At 40.4% G+C, this 25,894-nt stretch overlaps 1 protein-coding gene across 3 annotated transcripts; it reads right to left on the reverse strand.

Moving 5' to 3' along the window:
- Positions 1–302: 302 nt before the first annotated feature.
- LOC108054270 (uncharacterized) lies at positions 303–25,855 on the reverse strand. Of its 3 annotated transcripts, XM_017137144.3 has the most exons (11): positions 25,188–25,855; positions 12,613–12,792; positions 9,600–9,812; positions 6,978–7,796; positions 6,302–6,481; positions 5,822–6,229; positions 4,666–5,137; positions 3,149–3,679; positions 2,323–2,424; positions 2,100–2,258; positions 303–1,586 (listed from the first exon to the last, which is right to left on the reverse strand). In XM_017137144.3, the coding sequence occupies exons 1-11, from the start codon at positions 25,279–25,281 to the stop codon at positions 1,358–1,360; spliced, it is 3,387 nt and encodes a 1,128-aa protein (XP_016992633.2). In that variant the 5' UTR covers positions 25,282–25,855; the 3' UTR covers positions 303–1,357. The 3 variants fall into 3 exon arrangements, 2 of the variants coding, with proteins under 2 accessions (XP_016992633.2, XP_016992632.2); XM_017137143.3 differs by lacking the exon at positions 3,149–3,679; XR_001769744.3 differs by lacking the exons at positions 303–1,586; positions 2,100–2,258 and having other exon boundaries at positions 2,961–3,679.
- Between the last annotated feature and the right edge of the window lie 39 nt (positions 25,856–25,894).

Here is a 25,894-nt window from a genome sequence, read left to right on the forward strand (position 1 = left end):
CAAAATTCAAATTTAATTTAGGAAATATTTGATTTTTATTTATTTTGCTTGTAAAATATTTACTCTTTTCATTGGAACTAAAACAAATTCCATTTCGCCCAAAAACAATAAAAACAAAAACTTGTTTAGTAAAAATATTCATTGTTTTATTTATGAAATAAATTATTATTATTTACATTGGAAATAATGCACGAAATTCAAATAATATTGCATACTAAGCGGTATTTTAGCACTGGACCGCTCGACGATACACACGCGAAAACAAAATCTACAAATTACAAGACTCTAGAAATACAAATACAGGGCGATACGATACACATACATAAAATAATGGGTAGGTAAAAAAAATAATGGAATGGTGCAGCTTGGTGCTTGGGGTAAAAAATGATATACTCTTCCGATCCTGTGCAGATATTCTTTATACAGTAATTTCTGTGGCACACGTACTACGATATTATTTTGGATTTTTCTCGAGGAATGGATGGATAGTTCTATCTAGTGTAAGTGTGTTTACGTAACTAATTTGCGACTATGAGCAAGTCGATTTGGCTTGAGACCTCAAACGAAACCAAGTTGCACATAATTTGGCTGCAGCTGTGTGATCTGCTTGCTGGGTGAAAAGTGGGTGGTTCGCTTTGGGGGCGTGGAGATGGGAAAATGGGGAGTTTATGTGGGTGTGTGGATGCTGGTGCCTTGCAACTAATTACTACGCCTCGCCTTTCTGCCCTGTTCACGCCTACAACATACAACTAATTCATAGAGAAAATTTAACTAAGAACCGTACGAAAGCTTTGCGAATAAATTATACGAGTTCGGATCAAAAATCTTATAAGGGGGGCGCGCTTCCACGGAGCTCTAAAGAGTTAGGAACCTATAAAAAAATCTAAAAAATATTGTATAACTTGAGAATTATCTCTAGATATAATCTATGGTTCCTAAATCTCCAGAGTCCTCCGTCTTGCGCCCCGAATAAACATCGCATACGAGTATATAGCTAAGTATTGACTTGCAAGTTAAAGGATCTCTTGCGCTGCTTGTTTAACATCTGGTTTTTTCACTATGAACAGAAAAGTCTCCTCCACATTGGCCGAACCCTCTTTTTTTTCTCGATCTCGATATCAACTGGCTTACATAACTAAAGCGCGAAAAAAAACTGTTGCTAAAATTAAACAAAAAACGTTTCGTTGTTGCGCTCGCTTTGCAGCACTCAGATTGCGATTTCCAGAATCTGAATCCTAACTTAAATTCAAATTCAAATCCAAATCCGAATCCGATTTCTACGCCGACTGCTGGCCTACTCGACTACTCGTTCGTTTGGCTACTGCCGCTCCAAGTTGATGGTGATGACCATGGTTGGTCAATAGTGGCCGCCACCGCCGCCTCCGCCTCCTCCGCCTCCGCTGTGTCGGTGGTGCTCTCGCCTGCCGGAGGACTGATCCCGATCGCGGTAGTCGCCGTTGCGGGAGCTGCTCTTGTGGTGATGGTGGTGGTGGCGCTTCTTCTCGCCCTTCAGGCACACATCGGACACCACCGAGGAGACCACCATTTCGGAGTCATCCCGCATGCCATAGTTGTCCCTGCCGCATCTGTTTTGGGGGTATAAAGATGAAAGGGATTAGAAATGGTTTCTATTCGGAATTTAATATCAGAAATGAAGAATTTTAAAATTTCTGTCAATTTTTTTGAAGCTTTTATTCGTGAATTTCCAGCAAAATCCTTTTTTATTTACTGATGAGTTCATTTGTGAATTGATTTGAGAAACTAGTGAATTCATTCATTACTAGAGATGAAAGGGGTTAGAAATGGTCTCTATTCGGAATTCATTATCAGAAATTAAGAATTCGGGAAATGTATTTTGTATTTATTGGGGAGTTCATTTGTGAATTTATTTGAGAAACTAGTGAATTCATGCATTACTATCAAATGAATTTAGGAATTCATTAGCAATCAAATACATTAATTTAGGAATTTATCAAAAAATATTTTTTTTTTATTATAATCTCTAATTAATGTCTTTAAACATATCAATATTTTCTTTATATGTTTAAGGTGATTTAATTAGATATTTAACTAATTTTTTCTTCCCAAAATTAACTCACCTATCAAGATTTTCGCGGGAGCGCTGCATATTGTCGCGCAGATTGTCACGGGATCGGGTCATACTGGGCGGATCGAGGGTCTCCTTGCGGCGCAGGGCGTTGTGCGAGCTGTTCTTCGAGGCGGACTCGTGCAGGTTCTCCCAGGCTTGGCGGTAGTACCTAGTTTTAAAGTGTATATCATATTATTAAAAATAGTTTAAGGACTTAGGAGCTCGGAACCCACCTGTTGAGTCCATTTCGGGATCCCGAGGTGGAGCTATCGAAGCTGGCCACTGTGTTGCAGTCGGGCGAGGCGCGATGGCGATAGTGTTGCGTGGTTCGATTTCTGGGGATGGCAAATATAAATAATACCCATTAGTTACGATTGTTCACTAACCACTTGGTAATGCTGAATGCCAGGACGAAATGGTGTTGGGTTAGTTACAAGTACAGGCAAAAAAACAAGGTTAAACACGGAGAACTACGCACACAGATACAGAGACAGAAACAGATATAGGATGCATAGAAAGAGACAGATAGAGGGGTGGAGAAAGAGACAGGCAGGCAAAAAAAAGAGACAGAGACAGCGATCCAGGCGTGCGGTGTGTGTGTGTGTGAAAGAGATAGCGAGTGGGTGGTAGATGCAATGATTGATTGACTGATTGATGGAGGTGCAACAGCAAGGAGTAGGATTATCGCCTCACAGCCCACAGCATTCGCATTCGCAGCTTTTGGCAGCTTTGGTTTTTTGTTTTCAGTGTTTCAGTGTTGCTGTTTTGATTGATTGATTGATTGATTGACTGACTGATTGACTGTTGTTTCGTGTGGTGTTGTTCTTGTTGTTGGTTGGTTGGTTGATTGATTGATATATATGCTGCTTACATTTGTGCATATGGCCGCTATGATTGATCTGTTTGATTGATTTCGTTTCTCTGTGTTTCTTGCATCTTTGGCACGTTTTTAAATTAGTTTTTAGTGTTTGGTTCCAGGTAGTAGCAGGTCTCTTTGGCTTGGTTTTCCTCGGGTTTCCTGGGATCGTTTTCTTCTATTTTCTTAGTTTTTCTTTCTACATATGGGAGCTGCTGAAGAGTCCGGCGCGGGCGCGATAGCCACGCCCATAGCTGCTGAACTCGCGACGTCCCAGCTTCTGATCGTCGAAGGGCAGAGCGAGAACGCTGTACCACAGGGATGGATGATCCCTATTGCCATCTCTCTCGCGATCCATACCCCCGTCTCTTTCTCTATCGCCACTCGAACCTCCCGTCAGTTGGGCGGTGGAGGCATAGCTGGTGGCACTGGTGGCCGTCGCCGTGGCATAGCTGGGCAATCGACTGGGCCTCGGTATTCCCGATCTCGATCTCGATCTCGATCCCGTTCCCGAAATCCCGAAGCCGATCCCGATCCCTGCGATTCCCTGCGACTTCTTCGCTTGCGGTTGTTCGTACTGCTGCTGTGGGTGGTACTTCTGGAACTGCTGCTGTGGGAGGTACTTCTGGAGGTGCTGCAACTGATGGATCTGCTGGTGGTGGTGATGATGAGCATGATGATGTTGGTAAGCGGTTAAGTGTTTGGCTAGGTGCCGCCGTTGGCTGTTCGGGGTGCTGACGAATTTGCGAAGTTTTGCCAAAAGACAGAGAGTGGGAGAAGCAAAAACGAAAAAAGAGAGTTGTACAACGAGAAAGAGAAAGCGTTCGATGTTCAGGTGTGCGTGTGTGTGTGCTGTGTGTGTCTGTGTGCGTAAGAGACTCTCTTTTTTTTTTTTTTTGATTTGCGTGTGCTTTATACAGAGAGAGAAAAGAATCAAGTTCCGGTGCGGATGGGGATTACTGAAATCAAAACAAAAACCATCCAAAGTTGGGACTCGGCGGAGAAAGAGGTGACGATACAGGGGCAGAGAGAGACGGATACAGCGTGTGTGAGCTAGAGGAAGAGACATACAGACAGAGGGAGAGAGAGGGAAAGGGAGAGGGGGAAAGACAAAGGGTGGCTGGGAGGTGGTGACCCCGACAACGATCGACTTTCCTTCACACAGAACAAAAATATTGATATGAAATCACGGTCAATCTGATCTTATTGCAATACACTTATAAAACCTGTTTAACAAAGACGAATATTATTATTATATCATTATAACAATGATATATACCAAACTTCTATTTCTTTTAAATTACTTTTAGACACCTTTTTAAGTATTTTCAAAATAATTTTGATAGGGCACCCTCGAATATGTTTTTTCTTTCTACAAGTATACATTTAAATTGGGATTTTTTTTAATTGTTGGGGAAACCATTAAAATCATTAATTACAAAAAATTAGATTAATTAAATATTATCAAAATCTCATACACATCTCAATTTTTTAATAACTATTAATAACTTTTAAATATTATTCCCTACTTTGGACAGAATTACTATATAAAGGGCCAACCTATCAGTCTTAAGATGCAATTTCGAACCATTTCAATAAGACGAAATAAATTTGGGCAAACCAGGATCGCAATGATCACTTAAAGTTCGAAATTAGTATTGATTGATCTGGGGAAAAGACCAAATTGACCTCGATCATGTGGACCGTCTGGTGGACTCACCTTCGCACGAGGATCACGATCGTGGTGATGACGGCGGCCAGGAAGACGAAGCCACCAAAAGCGCCCAGAGCCACGATGGCGCCCAGATTGAGCTTGGCCTCCTTGGTCTCCTTGCGGTCGGGATTGTCGACGGCGAATGGCACGTTGACATTGGGCGACTGGTTCTGCTGGATGTTGACGCTGTCGGGGATCTCGTTGTCCTGCGGATGCGAGTTGGCGATGATCTGCTGCGTGTTCCGGGTGGTGGTCTCCACCTGGTTGGGTGCCCCGCTGGGCCGCGAGCTGCGCGGCGGTGTGGGTGCGTAGGTGGAGGGTGGCTGCGGCACCTGGTGGGTGGTGGTGGGTGGCAGGGCCGCCGGCGTGCTGCTCGGCTTCTTCGGGATGAGCACTGGACGGACGGTGCGGCGGGGCGGGAACTCCTCGCGAACGGTTCCGGGCACTGGCGGCACATTGATCTCCTCCTCGGATTCAGCTGCGGGAAAATTAAAGGATAATTAGCAAATAGCTAAAATATTCATACATAATAAAAATAATTATAACTAGGTATCGGGTTATATGCCAAAACATTCGAGTTCTAGTGATCTTTGATTCAAAAACTAAATTAAAGTTTATAATAAAATAAATTTTTGATATATGTTCTCTTGAATTTGAATTTCAAGAATACTTTTTTTCATATAATTCGATTTAGGCCATTTTAAAATCTTAAAAAAATAGCAATTTAGTTACTACCGAAAAAAGCTTTTTAGAAATACTGAAACACTATATTCTCTATATATAAAAAAATAATTTTCTTTAGTTTTACAAATAAATGGCTTGTTTATAAATTTTAATAAACTAAAATAATGTAAAAAAGTTAATTTAATTTCGATTAAAAAAATATTTTTCAAATTAAAGATTGGATGCTATTTTTGAATGAGGTTTTAAACTAAATAGCCCATTTATCTGATATCTTGAATAAATTTACAGATAAACTAGATCTCCTTCTATTACACAATTTTCCGTGAATATTTTAAGTAATTAAATTGAAAGTTACAAAGAAAATGGCATTTCGTAAGCAGCTCGTTTGCATGCAACTAAAGTGTTTCTTTGGAAATTTGTTAGGATTAACCCAAGATGACCTCAGAGCTTTTAACCCGCTACTTTGCACTCTACTCACATTCGCCGTTGATCTCCACCTGCGTGGGACTGAGACTGGGATAAGTGCCCACTGTGCTGGTGGAGCTGCCGCTGATGCCGCTGCTGGCGGTGGAGACCACCGGTGGGCGGTAGGGGGTGCGGTTGGTGGTCGAGCTGACGACCTTGGGCCGGAAGGGCGGCGGCGTGGCCACCGACGAGGGCACCGGAATGGTGGAGGCGGCCGTGGGCTGCGTGGAGGGCTCCAGCTTGATGCAACGCGGCAGGGCGCTGCTCCACTGGCCGCTGGCCAAGCAGCTGAGCACCCGAGGTCCCTCCATGCGATATCCGGGCGGACAACTGATCTCCGCCTTGGAGCCATAGTACGTGCCATTCGGAGCATGGATAATGGTGCTGTAGTAATTTCCAGGCAGTGTGTCGCACTCCACAACTAAAGTAAAGGTAAGTAAAGCTCTGGATTAGCGACCTTCAGGGGATTACCATCTAATATTTGTATACTCACTCTCGCAGCGCGGCGGCGGTCCGTTCCAGCGCTCATCGAAATCGCAGGTGAGCAGGGCGCGTCCTATCATCTCGTAGCCCTCCTCGCAGGAGTACTTCACCAGGCTCAGGTAGCCCACGGTATTGTTCAGCAGGCCATAGGATCCATGGGCAATGCTGGCCGGAAGACCACATTCGATATCTGTAAGGGAATTAGTTATTAGTAGGAGTTTCTACAAGTTTATTACCAAGGATGTCAAGTTCGTTGAACTTTTGAAAACAAATAAACACAGGGTTGTTAAAACGATAGATAGTACTATCGATACTATGTATGGTTTTAGGATCAATGATCGATGATCGATATCGATACTATCGTTCTGCTGTAATATTGATATATATTTTCATTTTCTGATATGATCATTCGATGTTTAATTAATTTTGAGTAGTTTTCCTTTGTTTTAGATATTGAAATAATTAAATTTTACATATGATTTTTGTGATTTTAAAGATTAGATAAGTATATTTAGTTTCACTTTAATTGTAAAATTGAGATATATACATTTAAATGTTCTTATCTCACGATTTAGTCACCAATTTTCAATTAGTTTTATAGTAGTTTTCCTTTGTTTTAGTAAATAGAGGTAAATTTTCTCGAATTTCCGATAGTACCGATAATATCGATAAGACTTGATACTCACACTTGCAGACCGGCGGAAACTCGTTGTAGAATCCCGTCTCCAGACAGGTCCTCGTGGCAGGACCCACCAGCAGGTGGTTGGCATCGCAGCTGTACTTGATCTGGGCGCCCACCTCGAATCCATTCAGGGCCACCATCGTGGAATTGGGCGGCTGCTCGGGGCGGCCGCAGGTCTTCGGCTGGTGCTGGCAGATGAAGTTCAGCAGCGTGTTGCAGTTGGTGTCGCTCCACAGCCATCCCTTGGATCCATCAAACCGAGCGCAATCCTCATCGCCACCCGGATGACTCCAGAAGGAGACGGTCAGCTCGTCGCCGTTGACCCATTTCCAGCTGCTGCGATCGCTGCCGTCGCGCACCGCCCCCATCCAGTACTGCGAGCTGACGTCGCTGCGGTGGCGCCGCCACAGCTCCCAGCTGATGAAGCCCTGCAGCGCCGGATTGCTCTCGCTGATCAGCGTGCCACCGCGGGAACGGCAGAAGGACAGGGCGTCCAGGAAGTTCAGCGGCTGGCGGTTGTAGAAGATGTAGCACTTGCCGTTGTACGAGGCCAGCGCTCCCGGCGGCTGATCCCTGAACGTGGGACACCGCTCGATGGGCAGCGCCTGGTCCGTGTAGACGAACGCCTCGCAGATGGACAGCGGATTCGGCGTGCTGTTCTCCAGGTGGACGCTCACGAAGGCACCGGGCATCGGCGGATTGCAGGGCAGGAAGAGCGGCTGCCCGGCCTCCAGGAGGCCCGTGAAGCGATTGCAGATCGGATTCGTGCCCAAATCCGGACGGTTGTTGCCCACCCGCACCACAATGGTGGCCGGCTTGTTGCCTGCAAAGCGGAAGATCAGCAATCAATGGGTTGTCACAGGTAAGTGCACTATTATTATTATTAATTTAATTATTTTATAGAATTTAATTTGTATTTTAAGTACGGTGGGCTACCATTTATTTGGTAAATTGCATTGCAAACTTACTTAAAAAAAAGTACAATTTTTCAGAACCTTTTTTAAAAATATTCCTAATTCCCTTCAACCAAAATAATCTTGGGATTATTTTATAGAATTTTTGGATGAAATCTATGAACCTTTTTTATACGATTTTGTTTTTTAAATTTAAAATTTATTTGGACAATCATTTGTTCATTTTAAATATACAATTTCTTTTGGAATTTAATTTAAATATTATATATTTTAGTACCAATATTACTAGACATCGGTTTATATACAAAACCGTATTGCAAATGTTCGATTTCTTGCGATCTTAGATTAAAGATACATTTTTTTCTAAAACTCAAAATTAGGTTAAAACTACAAAATTTAATTTTTTGAATAATAATTTTATCTTGACTAAAATTGCTTAAATTCAAAGGTAAAAATACGGTTGTGAATATAATCCGAACTCTATTTATAAGTATGATAAACATATCGATTTTTTAAATGCTGAAATACTATATATTTCCCCCTAAAACTTACTACTTAACTATTAACTTAACTTAATTTCTCGCAGTGCACCACAGCATCCCCAGCTATTTCTATTGGTATTCCTGTTGTCATTATTATTGTTATGGCTTTGTCTGTCAGCGGGTCAGGCGGGTTCAGTTCAGCTTGGTTTGCTTTTGGTCTTTGGTTTGGTTTGCTTTTGCTTTGAGCTTCAGCTTCAGCTTCAGTTTTAGCTTGAGCCTCAGCCAAGTGAAAGTAATCATAAATTTCGGGCTGCACTGACTCACTGGGTCTGGGTTTCTTGGCTCTGTGAATCGGAGGCCATCGAAGGCGAAGTGGAGTCTTCGCTGTCGTCGCGAAGAGCCGCACGAAAATCACATAACCAGCCGCCGATTCGAAGATCCAAAGAGATGGGGGACTTCAGGTTGCTGGCAAGTGAAAGCATTAGGGAAAACTGGCTGGCAGTTGTTTGCTTTGCCGCCGCAACCCTTTTTAAAACAAAGACTTGGGTTTTGGGTTTAAGTTTGGGGGAGAAGATCGTGCAGCATTTGCCATTTTGCTGGCTGGCAAAAAGTAAAGGCTGGCAACTTGGAAACCTGGCCGCCTGGTAGCCTGGGAAAACGGGGCATTGAACTGTCCAACGGGCGAGAGAGTTTCGTCCGCACACAGAATGCGGTCCGGGCAGGTCTATTATTCGGCTTTATCGCCAACTATATGCTTTGCGACAGGTTTAGGGTTGGGCCGTCGGCAGCGGCGGCTTAATAAAGGCGAAAGAGTTGCTCAATTTAATCAATTTGCTCGAGGATTACCACGGGCTAAGCGCCATTTACGACCGACCGAGTTGCTGCGAAATTATGGCTACAAAAAAAGGGAATAAAACGGTCTTTATTGCATTATTTTATTCACTCACTTTCCATTTTATTTTTGGCTATTTTTTGTTTGGGGACTTAAACTTCTTGTGCTGGAAAATGTTTTACATAAAATATCTAAGAGCTTTCCCTACAATTTATATATCGCCAAGTTATTTACTTAAGGAGTTTCACTTTTACACAGAATTTCCATTCCATTTATTTATTCTAAATTACATAAAATATTTGTGAAATTATTCCTAGAATTTTAACTAATGATTTTTGTAAATATTTTAAAATTTATATTTAAATTTTCGGAATATTACATACTGTTCTCAAACTTACCGCAGCAGGATTTGCCAAAGTCCAGACGCACCAGTTGGACCATGTAGGGCTCCAGGAGGTTGACATACCACCAGGGCGATCGCTCCGCCTTCGTCAGGGAGCAGGTCTCCGGGGTGAAGAAGGCGGACGTGGAGCCGTCGATGGCCTTTTGCGGAGCACCGGCGCCATCGGTGGAAATCTGCATGGGCGCCTTGCCAGCGGCCACATTTAAGACTGTAGAAAAAGATAATATTGAAGAATTTAATTAATGTTATAAGACTTTTTTAGGTAAAATTCTTCAAGTAATAGCTGTTCTAAATTCCCTTAAGTATCATTTTTATATGTCTTAACAAATAAGATTTAATTTGAATCATCAATTTAACTGATAAGCCACAATCTCACTGCATCAAAAAAATCTAAGCCATCAATAATTATGGGCATTTGTGCATTAAAAATAATTCAATTAAATTGATAAGAAATTTCAAGGAAATAAGTATTGTAATAATTTATTTATTATTTTAATTTCCTTTTAAAATGTTATGTTGAGTAGCTGATACAACGTTTTTATTATGCTAAGGGCAGAGAGATAATAGTCATAGGTAATTATTTGGGAATTCAAGGCGCAATGCGGCGATGAAGATCAGTTTGTTAGCGAGCTGGAGTTGGATTCAGTTGGTCAAAGTGACGGAGTTCCGAGAGCTCCAAGAGTTCCCAGAGTGGGCCCAAGGCCCGGCTAATTGGCCGCGGGCCATGACACGGTTTGTGGCCAAAACCAAAACCAAAACCAACAAAAAAAAGAAGACAAAACAAAGCTAACAAAATGCCCAACAATGTTCTGCCTGGCCTGGCGAATTTGTCAAGAGACCTTCGTTCTGGCCCGAGACCATTGTCTTTTTTTTTTTTGGCCACGGAGATTTTATTCGTTTTTGGCCGGGCAAAAAGCAAAAGTGAAATTTAATGTCGGCTCAACTTTTACTTGCTCACCTGGCCGGGCTTAATTACATCGCTCGCCACGCACTTCTGCGGCATTGGGATTCATTAATCAGATGCATCTGTCGGATAAGACGGGTTTGGGTTTGCGTTTGGGTTTTCAGTTTCTTGAGTTCAGCGACTTGGAAACGGCTTTCTAACTCTACTCACTCGCCGATAAGCCCCCGCCCAATTTCTCTCTGTGTAGCAGCAGGTGTTTGCCGGTGTGACAAATGCCTTTTAATTGCTTTTAATTAATTTCCTATCGCCTGCTGTGTCACGTCGAATCCAAAAACTTGGCCTACAGATCGAGAGCAACGATTTTCAGGTCGGTAATCTCGGCTTTGTTTTCCTTTTCTTTTCTCAGTTCATTTCTTTTATTTTATTTTCAAACGTCATCAACTTGCAATCAGCCAAGACAGCGGGGCATTTGAGGGTCTAAAACAGCAGCCCTACATATATGTCTATGGATCTCACGATTTGATCGAGAGTTCGGGTCAAGGAATTTTCAAGGAATATTAATGGATTCTTTTTTTCACACAAAGAAAAATTAAAAACTAATTGGGTCGGCCTTTTCATCATTTTCAACTTGATTTGATTTTGCTTTATGAATACAAATTCCCTGGATTATAACTGCTTTCTTATAAACAGTTTAAAAATAAAAAACCGAAAAAATTCCATTTCACTTTTTTTGTGAGATCTGTTTATCTGCTATTTTAACTAAATGTGATACAAATTCTTTGGATCAAAGCTGCTTTCTTATATAAGAAAGTTTACTGAACAAATTCAATTTATTGTGGAATTTTAGGGATCTGTTGAAAATATTTCCATTTAATTTAAAAATCCTGGTCCAATAATTTAGATCTCATATTCCGCCTAAACCCTCCAAACTCCCATTAAGTTCTCTCCAGAAATTCCCAGGCTTTATCAACGCGCATCAACACCTACTACTGTCTCATTCGATCGACTTATCGACGAAATCTCCCAGTTCGTAAGATCAAAACAAAGAGCCCGTCGAAAGTTTGATGGATCGTTAAAGTGCCGCCTTCTTTTATTTTTTTCGAGAATTATTTTACGCCCTCCAATCGATCGATTGATCGGTTCGGTGGTTCATTCAACAAATTCCGGTATTCATTGATTAGAAAACCATTTGCCAGCCGCTCTCGTTGTGTCAATCATGCTTTTGTTTGTGCTTGGCCCACGGAAGTGCATGTCTCGTTGGGAATTCGTTTAGAATATTTATTTATTTTCGTGCCCGACACGTTTTACTCTTTTTTTTCGTGCCTGTTGGGCTTTGGCGTTTGTAGTCACAAAAAGTGGGTCAATCTGGTCGAGCGCTTGAATTGTTGAATTCTTCCCACCTCGCGGCTTCTCCCCGGATCCCCGTCTTTCTTCGCATTCCGCTCTTTCTTCGCAGAAAACAGACACACACACGCATTGGATTTTAGCCCAATTTTGCGCGTTTTGTTAATCATGTTTCGCTTTTGGTTAACAACTTTGCATTCAATCGGAATGCCATTTGCTCTCTTTCGTCGCGGACAGCGTACACAGCGAGGAAATCGAGGTTGTTTTTGAAATTTAATCTATAATCTATTTATTCTATTAACATTTAATGGAAATTATAGCTTTTACCTTGAAATAAATTAAATATTATTGTCTTTATGAATTATACATTTTCTATTTTAATTTTTTCATATTTTTATTTTATTTTAATTTTATCACCTATCATATCTGCAATCTTTAATACATAATAATGATTTCTGATAGTTGTGCTAGATATATTGCTAATATATTTTTAAAAATTTAAATTCTTTCCTTATCCTATTTGTATTTAAAATGCTAAATATTGTTTTCTAAGAGTTTTGGCTTGGTAACAACTATTTTTTCTCTCCCTGCAGATATATTTTGAGAACGCTTCAAACTTCGTGGCGGTGAAAGTAGTTCCCAGTCCGATTTGGAATCGAAGTCGCCTCTGAGGCGCTAATTGAGTTGACGAACGGCCGGGCGAGGCAAGTTCGTGTTCGAAGTCTTTTGTTTTGTTGCCTTCGTTGCTTTGGTTACTTACCGCAGAACGGAATGCCCTCGGGCACCCACTGCCCCTTGTCGCAGACGCGTCTCGCCGGTCCCAGGAGCTCGAAGCCGCGCTCGCAGCTGTAGGAGGCCACCGTGCCCTGGGTGAGATTCGCATTCGAGAAGACCACGCTGCTGTGGGCCGGCGATCCCGGGAAGCTGCAACTGCCGGCATCTGCAAGAATACGAGACAAGAAAAAAGGAAAGAATATTAGATTATATGGCCATCAATAATGGGGAAATATTCTTCTCCGATTGCCGCAACAGTTCTCATCGCCAGTCGCCAGTCGGCACTGCCCCAAAGCGAGCAAATCATTTCTTGATTTTTGATTGATTTCCCAATTAGGCTTCCATCTCAGGGTTCTCAGCGAATTGAGCTGCCACCGATATTCCCCCATCATTTATCAAATTAATTCCCCACCAAGAGGTTCGATTAAATGTTGATTAAGTCGCAGTCGCTGGGCATGAAACAATATTGATTCTAAGGTTCTGGAGTGTTGGCAGTGATTGAATATTATTTAATTGAATTTAGAGAACGAAAGAAAGCCAAGAAAGTTAATGGAAAAGATTTATGAATTCGATTAAACACAATGATTAAATATGGAAGGGAAAAGCTTGAAATATTGCTTACTTAAAAGTTATTAAAATGAATGGGAATTAATTAATAAAATTACGGGAATCTCCGAGTGATTAGAATATTAAAAAAAGTTATATCTAATTAAATAAGTAAATATATACCAAAATTCTTAAAGAGATGACACTTTTTAATAATATTTAATAAATATCATTTGTGCATTTTACATTTATTCTAATAAATAAAAATTGTACATTATTAAAATATGTAAAATATTATTTTACCAGATAATAATTCAGGTTATGATTGGATTTTAACTTTTTTACTTTCTTAAAAAACATTTAATAAATATTATTTGAGCACATTAGATTCCATTTCATTGCCTTTTCATTTTAATATCTAGAATATTTTTGTTTTTATAATAAATTTTAATTTTAATATTGGTTTTTTATTGCAAATCAAAGAATCTAAGGTATTTGCGATTATTGTGTGTTTATTTTTTTTAGCTGCCTTGTCAGGGGTATTTTCCCCACCGTCTTTGATTGACAATTAAGCAAGTTCCGTTCCACTTTGGTCACTCGACGCTCGACGCCTGGCGAAAAATCTCTGGCATTCGCATTCGCAGATTGCAAAATGTTCTCGACTTAAGCTGTTGCTGTTCGTTGTTTCTGTTGTTTCTGCTGCTGCTGCCGCTGCTGTTGTCAATGCAAAGCGTGAGAAAATGGCCACAACAGCGGAGAAAAACAGGCATCAATTTAGTTGTAGCTGCCGCTTGTACAAAAGTACGAGTATCTATATATCTATGTATCTATGCAAAAATGCGAGCCAGCCGTGTGCAATAATCAAATGTGTTGCTGTTGTATGATTAGTTATTCAATTGAGCAGTAGTTCCCAGGCTCAGATTATCGGACTATCCAGCTATTCAGCTATCCAACTATCCAATGTCATGAGTTTGATTCATCCCCTCGGCTGGAAGCTCGAAAGCTAAACGTTAAAATTGTTCTTTGGCCAAGTGCGACTTTGCATAATAATCGAGATGAGGGGCCAGTTAAAAAGGCAGTCAGTCAGGCGGCGAGGCATGCCATAAATGGTCGAATAACTGCAACATCATTTGACCAGCAGGCAACTTTCCAAGCAGCTGCAACAGCATAAACTTAAGGAAAAAAACACGTCTTGCCCAGTTGTTGCTACACATTGCTGCAGCCAATTGCTGCGGCAGCTTCTTATACAATCTCGAATCCGATTCCCCGATTCCCCGATGCCAATGCCAGTGCAATTTCATCATAACGGTGCTTTCTTCTCGGCCAACTCATCATCCAAACGCTCTCTTAGCCACTCCAATTCACCCAAAAAGCGGTGCACAAGTAATATAGAGCTACAAAAGCACAAATCAAATTAGTTCGGGCAAATTGAAATCAAGAAAAGGCAACTTTAGGCGAGTCATTTGTCATGCAGGGCAAACGCAAACGCAAATTAAGAAATCAAGTTCATTTTTATTTTCAGTTTCGTTTTCGGTTAAATTTCAAGTAACAGTTCCCTGGGTCTCTGCTTTTTTAATGACGACTCCCACGCTGTGCGTCGAAGCCCAAGAAAACCAAGAAACTAAAGAAACCCAAAGGTTGCCCAGTCGGCCATGCATGACAATGTGGCTCCGAGTTCGTAGCCATACAATTTTTTTTTTCGCTTTTTTTTTTGGGATCTTTGGGGGCTGCTTTTTTATAGTCCCGAGTGGGAGCTAATACCTTAAAGTGCAAAGGCAGACAGCAACTTGTTGCCATTGCCGTTTGCGTTGCTTTCATTTGCTTTCTATGTGCGCGAACTTAGTGAAAGTGATACCCGTACACCGCACATACATATGCGGATCATACAAAAAATAAGTATATACATGTACGTATATATTTAGAGAGATAAAAAAAGCACGCTACCATTGACAAAACAACAGCAGCAATTTGTACAACAAGCAACTACACAGCAACTCCACAAACATCCAAACATCCAACATTATGGAAGTCGGAATGGAATATTCATTGTGCGCGTCTTGGCGCGGATCAAAATCATCTAATAATCATTATAATCATAATAACCGTTATAACTTCCAACTAGTTTCGGACATGGTCCGTTGTTGCCGTTGTTGCTCTTGTAACAAATTACCCATCAACGCCTTTTCTTTGATTGCCTTGCTTGCCTTTTTTTTTTATTTCTTTTTCATTTTTTTTTTGTTTTGCGGGGGAAAAAGTGTAGCACCAAAATCGAAATTGTTTGCACAGTTCACCGAAAGAAAAAAAATTAAAAGAGAATTGATTGAGTAGCAGTGGCAGCAGCAGAAAAAAAAATAAACATATTAAAAAAAAACGAAAGCTGAAATTAATTTGGGGTTTCTGTGGTCAGTGAAAAGGAAGAGATTTTTTGCACTTAAAATGGAAGTTGAAAAATTATGCTCATAAATCAGCTACAAAGGCAAAGGCGGGCTTATAAAAATATTAAATTAATCTTAAAAATAATTAATTGTTGAAAAATAATTAAAATATAAATAAATTATAATAATTAAAATAATATAATATTTTCTTATCAAAAATGAAGGCTACAATTACATAATATATAGTTAAACGTTCTTTTTCAGCCAAATAAGTTGGCTTTTTTATTTAATTCACTAATTTGTTTATGCGCTTGATTTACAGGTATATATAGAAAATGTGATTTCAGTGATGCAATATGAAACGGAATTTCTTTTGGCTAGCAGAAAGTCGTATGAATGAGTCTGCCTCTATTTATATGCAAAGTGGCAAGTGTGAATGGTGGTCCTCCGTTTCCGCTTGAGTAAAAACCTCAATTAATGCGATGCAGCTTAAATGCGGCTTAAAGTGCAGCTGAACCTGCGGCAGGCAACCTGCAATCGCTGCGTAGAAAGTTGCTGTTCCCGGAGGAGGGGCTAATGGTGACCCCGACTGCAGGCAGGCCCAACCTGCATTCTCCAGTCTTTATTTTCCATTTTTCCATTTTGCCATTTTGCCATCTTGCCATATTCCACATTCCGCACTGCCTTTGCAACCTGCTGTCTGCAATTTGCGTATGTCGGCTAATTTCATTTTAAATGCAAGTACAAACCGGCAGGCATTTTTACCCCGAGCTTTCTTATTATATTTTTCCCCCTTATATTTGGTCAGTCCATTTTTTGGTGACGACTCTCTTGACCCAAACGCTAATTAGTCTTGGCTCTTAGATCGTAGATCCCAAATCCCAAAGGTTTTCTGCAGTGAGTGCAGTTCTGGGACGTCATGCGCTGATTGCCAAGCGCCTACGCTTCGTCGATTACATCTCGGCATCTCGGTGATCTCGATGTTAATGGTAGGTATCTTGCCGTGTTTTTTTGGGCGGAAAGTGCAAGTGCTGCCGCCGCAATCCGATGGCCCAATTGCGATAGCGGAGGCTTTTCCCTAAAAAAAAAAGAAATTTTCTTTCCATTCACCCGAAAAACGGCGGGAGTTTTGGTCGAAAAGCGGCCCCGAAAACCGTTAGTTCCCCCCCATCATAATGGCCATAATATAATGATGATGATGACGACGATCATCGGTGGAAGGCCGCTGATTGGTTTTAGATTTACATAAATTGGCGCTGGAATGAACGGCGCTCTCACGCAGCCTCTTCTCCTCGTCTCTTGACCCACTTAGCTTGGCTTTTTGGTGGTGCTATTTATTCTCTGTTTTTTTTCTGCTTTTTCGGTAAGCCAAATTAGTAGAACCTCGTTAAAATCGCACACAAACAAGCATACAGAGAGTCGGAGAACATCGAATTGGTTTCGCAAGTGACTCGGTTTGCGCAATGCTGTTGCCATTGTTGCATTTGTTGCTTTTTTGGCTGGCGGATGCGCCTGGCCAGACGAAACTTGTGCAAGCTGCAAGTTCGTTGCCTAAGTCTTTTGATTTGAACTTCCGCCAGAGGATCTCTCTTGGGTATCAATGCGCTTGCAGTGAGCGAAAAGTAGCGTTTATTTAGGGCTAATTAAGAACAAATAAAGCCGACTCAGAAGTAGCCGAATTTCCAAGTTTGTTCAACCTAGTTTTGAAAGCTAACAATTAATAAAGTCCCCTTTGCTGGTACACTGTGAAAAAGTATACCCATTATGACAGTTATTCCTTAAATATAATATGTATCTATATCTAGTCAAAATGCATTTCACTTCTGCTTGTATTTTTAAAATTCTTTTTTTCAAAAAAAGGCTATTAAAAATATTTAAAAAATTATTTTAAATTCAATAATTTGTTTCCCAATTATCTTACAAAAATATATATTACTGTAATGTAATATATATCATTTATTTACTTAGTTTTCCAATTTTCTCTCAGTGCTTCTAACCGGGCGACTGCCCTTGGCTTTTGGTATTCCTCGCCAGCCGTTCGTTCTTGCCTTTTAGAATTAATTGCGCATAAAAATTGCCCATCATGCGCATTAAATGAGACATCAAAGAACGTCTGTGAGCGTGAGCTAGTTGGCTGGCTAAGAGCTGCTAAGCGTATTAAATAAACATGCCTGCGATGGCGATGGCTTTTATGTAACGGTACGCACAGCAACAATAAATTTCAAGCGTAAACAGTTACGTAAAAAAACAACAAGAACAACAGCGGTAGCAGTGGAAGAACCAGAAGAATTGCTGCTGGCAGTCTTCCCCTCTTCTCTCCTGTCGATGTCTACAATGACAGCATCCATTCCATTCCGCTGGCAGCATCTTTCACCCGGCGACACCCCCTCGGTGGTTCATCGGATCGACAGATCGGTGGTTCGCTAACGTCGAGGCTTTATAACAGGTTCGATATGATTTTGCGGCACTTTTGCCGCAAAGGAAACGCTTGATTGCCGCTTCTGAAGCAAGGCCAAGCAACGGACCATCGGCGCAAGCCAACAAGACGATCGACGACATTGACCGACGACTATGCTAGACTCTAGACTCTATACTCTAGACTCTAGACTCTGGACTCCAGATGCTAGATGATAGAATCTGGAAGCTGTAAGCCGTCTTTGCCGTTTGCCAGTTGACCGCATTCCAAGCACCGGCCAGCAAATCAATGTGCAAGCGTTAAAGCAACATCATCAGCCCAGTTGCTGTTGTCCTTCTCTCTTCTACACGGAGAGAAATAATCACCCTCTTCTACACACCGTGTTTGCTGATGACAGCCCACGCAATTTGAATACCTAACTTTTTTTTTAGAATTTATAGGTTAACTACATTTTGCGAAATTATAAAAATAACATCCCTTTCTCTACTGAATATGAATGAAGAATAATTAAATAAATAAATGTAGTTCTGGAAAATATTTTAAATATTTTATTTAGTTAAGTTAACTCATTTTTCAGGCTAGCATATTTATTTTTTATTAAAAAAATATTTTTCTAAATGGAAGCTGAGAAAATGTCAATAAAGAATATCATTTATTTTAATAATCATAATAATGATCACACTATTTATTTAGTCGAAGAAATCTAACAAATTATATTATGTTATTATATTATTTCATTAATTATTATTTTTTTAGATTTAATTCTTCATCTTTAGAATTTCCATTTCTCTTCAAATATGATTTTTTTAAGACTTCATTGTGCCCGAGTTTGTTTCACTGTGCTGTCTTGCAAACTGGGTCACTTCGGCCCAAATGCAGTTTAAGATAGAATGTGTGTGTGTTTGTATGTTTGTTTGGCAGCTGCAAAACACCTGCAGCAGCAGCAGCAACAGCAGCAAAAGCAACAGCGGCAGCAGCAACATCGCTGCTTTTCAGCTCGTGCCACAGTCAAGACTTCACAGTGAGTGATTGCAGTGGCGGAGAAGGCAAGCGGAGGCACTTAGCCGGCGCCCACTGTACATTCGAGATGCGTTCTCATTGCAGTTGCTAATTTCTGCGGCTTTTGCATCGCCTTTTGGTTTTGTGCCTAATTTGCTTTGTGCCTAATTTGCTTTGGCTGTGAACATTCTCAATGCTATGCGAAGATTGCCCCCTACTTTGGTTTTATGTGCTTTTTGTTTTCTGTGTTTTCTGTGTTTTCTGTGTTTTCATTTTGGGCCCGAGTCGGTCTGCCACCAAAAGTGGACAAACGCTGGGATTAATCTTATGGTCAGACCGCTTCCAAGCACCGAAATGGTAATGGAAATAGAAATAGAATAAGAAACAACAGTTTACAGGGCAATTTGCATAAGAAAGGAGAACACAAAGGCGAGAATTTGTTGGCTGTTCTTCTTCAATTTCGGTTGTTTTTCTTCTTTCTTTTTTTTCTGGGCCTTTCTCTGGTAATTCTCTTCGGACTTTTGTCAACTCTTCTATGCAAATGGGCAGCCACAAATCAAAGCTTGGCCCCAATACGAAAGGAAATTAAAGCCGGTCTGGAGGGAAACACCAAGAAATACCAAAAAAAAAGGGGGAAAAAAAGAAGGAGACCGCAGTTTTGTCATAAAATATTTTCACTTTAGACATTTTTGTGGCCGCCGCTGCGGTGTTGATAATAAAATCGATGTCGGAATTCGATTTGAATATTTTTACCGCTAGTTGCGGGCAGTTACGACATCAAAAGATTGGGCCTCTGGGATCTACAATCTGGGATCTGGAATCTGGAATCAGGTGTAGCAAGTTGCCACAAGACATAACTGTTGCTGCAACTGCGAGTGCTGCTCTCTTATTGATTGGCCACAGCTGCAAAACAGCCAACTCATCCTGAGGCTCTGATGCTGCTGCACTTCCGATTGCCCAGAGAAGCAGTCATTGAACCTGCCCCTCATCAGCGGCATCATCATTACGATGATCATGAAGATGGCGCCATCGCCTCTCCATTCAGCGTGCAAGCGGAACAAAAGCAACATCAGCAACACCAGCAACTTCAGCAACCATAAAGTACAACTGAGCTGAGTAAATTGCAATTTCCATGCGTTGCCTGCCACATCCACATCCATGTGGATGCCGCATCCACATCCACATCCATGTCCGATGTCCGCAATTAGGTAGCCCCCCATCATAATCTATGGTTATTGTTATGGCCATTGTTATTATAAGTGTTATCGTTATGGCTAAAATATTAAAAAAGGCTCAGGCGAAATGCAGTGCCAGGCAGTTCGGAGCCATCGATAAAAATGAAGATTAAATTATTATATCTCAGCAAAATATATTTTAAAAGTACATTTATAATTTCTTGAATAGTTATAAAAGAAATTTAAACCTTTTTAAAAAATGTATATATGATAAATATTTGATTTAATGTATCTAAAAAATAAACATTACAAAAGTAAATATATCTAAAGTTTTTAAAATCTTGTAATTATTATATTTTATGTTTATTGTCCCTTGTAATTATTAATTATTAATTATTATTATTAATTATTACAAAAAAACTGTTTATAATTTTCATTTTGAAACCCATCCAATTATTGTAAAAAAAAAACCAAAAAAACAGTAGTCACTCATGAAATCGTTTAGCTACACCTTGGTTAACTTTTCACACTTGAGACCTCGATCAGTGCAATCGATCGATCGATCGATAATTAACGACAGCTGTGCCAAATTATCAATCACTCTCGAAACGTCACTATTTCACGATCGTTTTCTTACTTTTTCATACTTTTCGTTCGATGGCAATTTGCAAGCGTCTTTTTGGGCCAGTGACGAAACGCACAACACAACACAACGAACAGCGTTTAAAGTTATTAACAAAGCAATTATTAATAACAATTTCAATTGTTTGCCTTTGCACTGGCATTGGATTGTCGACGAATAGAGTCGTGAATCACGTTGGTGGCCAATTTGCAGTGGCCACAACGGCACAGTTGCACTTGTACATATATTACAATTAATTAAATTACAAAAAACATAAATAAATAAAAGAAGAAAAGGAGAAATAACGCGCATAAATTCTGTCCAACATTTTTCCCCAGCTCTTTTCCCATTTTTTTTCCACCATGTATCTCTTTCGCCGCCGCTTTCTTGGTGGCATTTAAATGCGCTGCTAATAGCAAACAATTTCATTTATTTATTAGACGTTAGTTTCACTTTTCGAGCATTTCACTGCGACATTAAAATTTCACACACGACCATCTCACATCTCTCAGCCAGCAAACAAAACGCGAAAGTTGCCCACCGACCGACCGTTGGTGCTGTTGGTGTCTTTTCGCGGGGAGATCAAGATACTATATATGAAAAATATTTAACTGCAGTATGCCATTTATGTTTATGGCAATTAAAAAGATACTGCCACGCCGCTCACGCCTGAGAATCGCGATGGGGCGATGCCCGGCCCACAAATAAAAATCTGAAAAGAAGCGAATGGCATCGAAACTGATTGAAATTTATGCCGCAATCCCCGAGTCAAACGACAGCCAAAAGATCTATGGCCCCTGTCTGGGGATGAGTTGCGATGAGATCAGATCAGTGCGGATAATGACAGAGACACTCCTTCAGCTTTCGGCATGAAATCATTTGGGCAGAGACAACTCATTAAACAAACTAAGGTGTAAGCTTTCGCATAAAAAAATCACACAACAAGCGGAATTTATTACGAGAAAATATAATAAGAATAAAAGACAAAGATGTGATTCATTCCAACTAATTTTAAAATTTAAATTACAATTGTTATTAAATTATAGAAAAATTTGTAAACCATTCTTTAACTCTTTGATTACTTAAGAATTTTTGTTAAAATTTTTTTCTAAAATATTGTTTAAAATTTCCAGTTTCGTGTGGATTTTGCGAGACATTTCGTTCAAGATTTTCCACTAAAACTGTAAGTAGTCCAAATGAATTCAGTCTCTTGTGACTTACTTTTGATGCTCGTCACTACCCATGGCGATGATTTACATATCGAGTGCATGGGTACCCGGCAAGGCCATTGACAGCTTTTGCGCAATGCCCAGCCCCCTGAAAAATACTCAAACACTCCACCCCCCACGCGCAGCCCACCTACGTGCCAGGAAAAAATTAACAAAAAATTCCAAACAAAAAGTATATAAACAAAGTCGAAAAAGTTGCGTAAATAGGTGAAGTCGAACATGCTCAAGTTGGACTTTTGAAACTAAGTATTTTTTGGCAGGCAGTGTCACCCGCATGGGCAACATCATCATCATTATTATTATTATTATCGGGAGTTGAAAGTGAAAACGAAGGTCTGTAGTCCCACGCACAGAGGTTGTTTCTCCAGCCCGACAAAGAAAAACTTCCTACTTCCTTGTGGCGAAAGGCCCAGGTCTTATGTAAAAACGGCGACCGCAAAGACCGCAAGGAAAATATGAAAAAAAAATATAAAAGGAGACAGGCATGCGTGCACCACCCTTTCAGGCAAGCAAATTGCTGCGGTTCATTGTGCAGCAAGAGGTATCTGTTTTCAGGTATCTACCATACAAGTTACCAAAGGTACGAGTATCTTTTCTTTCGGAGTTTCGCATTGCAATTAAGCGGGCTCCGAGCTTCCGCATCTGCCGCTGCCGCTGATGATGATTATGATGAGCTGGTGGTCATGCATGCCCATCCCAACTCTATAGCCATCTTCCAACCCATCTGTATACCCAAAGCCATAGCCATTCCTCATCATATTACGTTTTGGCCATTAGATGTTGGGCATGTGCTCGATCATCCCAGCCAGCGATTCGCCATCTTTGCAACAGCAGCGGCAGCACTTTTACTTTTCTTTTTGTCAACAATACGAAGGAAAGCTTCAGATACTCGCGTATATACTTGTGTATAAAACTTTCCCAACATTACAGATTTGTACAGATTTTTTTATTCAGTCTGTCTTTCTTTCTTTCGCTGCGGACAACCAACCAGCTGCAATTGTTGTCGCTTTTATTGTGGAATGGCTCTCCGCCGCAGATCATAAATTTTCTTTTAATTTCAGTTTCTGTATGTTCTGCCTTTGTGTCTGTGTGATTAATTTAAGTTAATTTACAAGATTTTCCTCCGGCGCAAGTGTAAAAGTGGCAAAAGTAATGAGTAAAAGTTTCTGCCTTTATGACTGCCCTTTTTCCTACCACTAATTTGGGTTCTTGGCTGCAATTCGATATGTTACAGGTGTAATTGAATACAAGTAATGGTGACAGGTGTGTTTCTCTTGTGTGACCCAGAAAAAAATATTGATACTTGGTCATTGGAGTAATGAACAAGCAAGAAATTGGCTTGGAAAGTTGATTTTCTTTTATTTCTAACAAATATTATTTGGTTGTAATATTAAAATTATCTTTAAATGTAATATCAAAAAATATTTTTAAATCCTATTTTATTTTCTGTATTATTTACCACTGTGTTTTAGTATGTTGCCTAAGTCTTTTTAGTTGAAGAGAAAAAAAGTTTGTTGCCTAAGTCTTTTGATTGTACATATTTCATTTGTATTTTGATTAAATCTTTTGATTATACCAATTATTTCCGATTATAAACCATTTAAATTGGAGAAAGGTATTGGTTAAATCAACTGTAGATTAAAATATTCTAAGCGATAAAATGTAAGTTTACATTTATTAAACGCAAAATAATATGTGCACTTGCCACGTGCATGCGGCAAGTTGGTTGCCCAACTCTTTGGCGTGCCACATTTGGGTTAGCCTGGCTTCGACTTCGGTCGTCGCCGATTGTTTGCTGACCCAAACAAACATCCGTTTCCTGGCAAATGCCCGAGTGGCACGCCCCCTTTCGCCTTTCGTCGCATATCCCACGAAACAATTAAGCGGCGGCAGCGAGCACTTGACTAAAAACTGAAAAACTGGAACCCAAAAGTGGACTGGGAGTGGAACCGAAACTGGAACTGGAATATATATGGCCAACTGTCCAGTTGGCCGACTGCCTCTGCCTGGACGCCCGTTTATTAACGTGGGAAAAATGCAAAGGCAGCCGAATTAAAAATAATACAAATTAAAAGACCTGGCTTTTGTTTCGAACCAGAACCGGAAATCAAAAAGAGCAACAATCAGCCGAAAAAAACAGAAAAAATGTATGCAAAAACAAAATAAAAATTAAATGTGAAAAAATAAAACAGGGAAAGAGAATCGGTGCTTTTTTTGAGGTGCGCTCTGCACACACACGACAAAAAATAAAAGAAATATGGGTGATGAAAATGGGCAACAGCAACTGCGGCGGAGAAAGACAGCAACAAGTGGGATCCACAACAAACGAGAACGAGAGAAAATTTGTTTGCTTTGGCTCCGAGTGCCGTTGGTGCGGTTTTTATTCGAATACCCTAGAGAACGGGGCATACGCAACTAGTATTTAGTTTGGCAGCGAAATAGATCCCACTCAAAAATATTTATCTTAAATTAAGTGCCTTTCAGTCGGATTATCACACTGACGAATGGCATTGTCATTGTGCCGGAAGATTTTCTGAATGAATTCAAAGCTAAGCCCCCAACTAATTAGGCTTTCATAATTTATGCAAATGATCTTGTGTTAAAACTAACCGCCCTAAAAGTTTAAGTTCCCACATGTCAAGGCTGTGGTTAAATGCGATTTCTGAAGGTGTTTTCTGATTGCAGAGCTCTCTAAATGTGCCGTGCTAAATGTTTTGCTTGAAAACAGCTCAAAGGGAACTTAAAGAACTGATCTTACTTAAAACTTAGTTGAGATTCTACCTGATAGAAACATTTATAAGCAAAAAGAATAAATTAAAATAATTATTTGACTTTGGTCAGTGAAAATAAGTGATAAATTAACCAAATTTTACTAATAAACAAAAACTTCCTTTTGGGATCTGTTAAGATTTTTATATTTTAGGTGCATTTTTCAGCATTTTTTTCTTTTTTGATATTTTTTTAACAAAATGTATTAAAAAGAAGTGCTTTCCCATAGATTCAGGTTTTTTGGATATGTTTTTTTCAAGGGCTTGTTTTTAGCGCAGAATTCTAATGAAACCAATGAGTTTTTGATGATTTTTTGGGGGTTCTTCCCTAGAAACCCGAATCCCCCTTTAAGAACAGGGCATCCGCCGTTCGTTCTGGCACCTTTCGCAGCACTTCTTTCTTGTTTTCGTCTTTCGCTTGACACACTCACCTATATTCTGCGCCTGCGCAAAAGCCAGCGCCGACGCCAACGCCAACGCCAGCAGAGGCAGCGGCAGAGGCAGCGACGGCTGCGTGCGGTGCATTGTTGCTCTCTCGCTCACACCTGCTGTCCGTCCGTTTATTTAAGTTTGTGTTTTTATTCTATTTGATTTTCTTATTTATTTGTGGTTTATTATATTGGTTTCTTGGGGGTTTTCGCTGGACTTTGCAATTTGTTTTGGCACACTTGTGAACTTCCTTGGGATTTTAGCACTGGGCACGAGTTTCGGATTGTTTGAACGACATGCCAGGAAGTGGGGGGTTCGATACTCGATACTTGATATTTGATAAACCAAAAAAAAAAAAAAAGATCACACTGCACGAGAGCACCGAACTTGAAAAAAATATAATATATTTTTTAAAGTAAAAATATTTTTAATGGTTCGCGACGCGCGATAATCCGCTGCATGAACCGATCGCTGGGAATTCTGCAGGGCGACTGAAGTTATTTGAAGTCGGCGAGCGCGCACGAAGAATTCTTCGCTGGTTTCTCGGTCTTTCACTTTTCGCTCTCTTTGGGGCTCTCTGCAGAGACAGTCTCTCTCTCTCTCTCTTTCTCGTTTTTCACCCAGTAAGCGCCAAAAACTTAAACCGTCGCCTTGTGCAGCTCGAAAGCAACTGAAAGTTGGAGACGTCGCGCCATGCGTCTTGTAAGCT

Source organism: Drosophila takahashii, chromosome X (genome assembly GCF_030179915.1).
Source record: "Drosophila takahashii strain IR98-3 E-12201 chromosome X, DtakHiC1v2, whole genome shotgun sequence".
Classification (NCBI taxonomy): domain Eukaryota; kingdom Metazoa; phylum Arthropoda; class Insecta; order Diptera; family Drosophilidae; genus Drosophila; species Drosophila takahashii.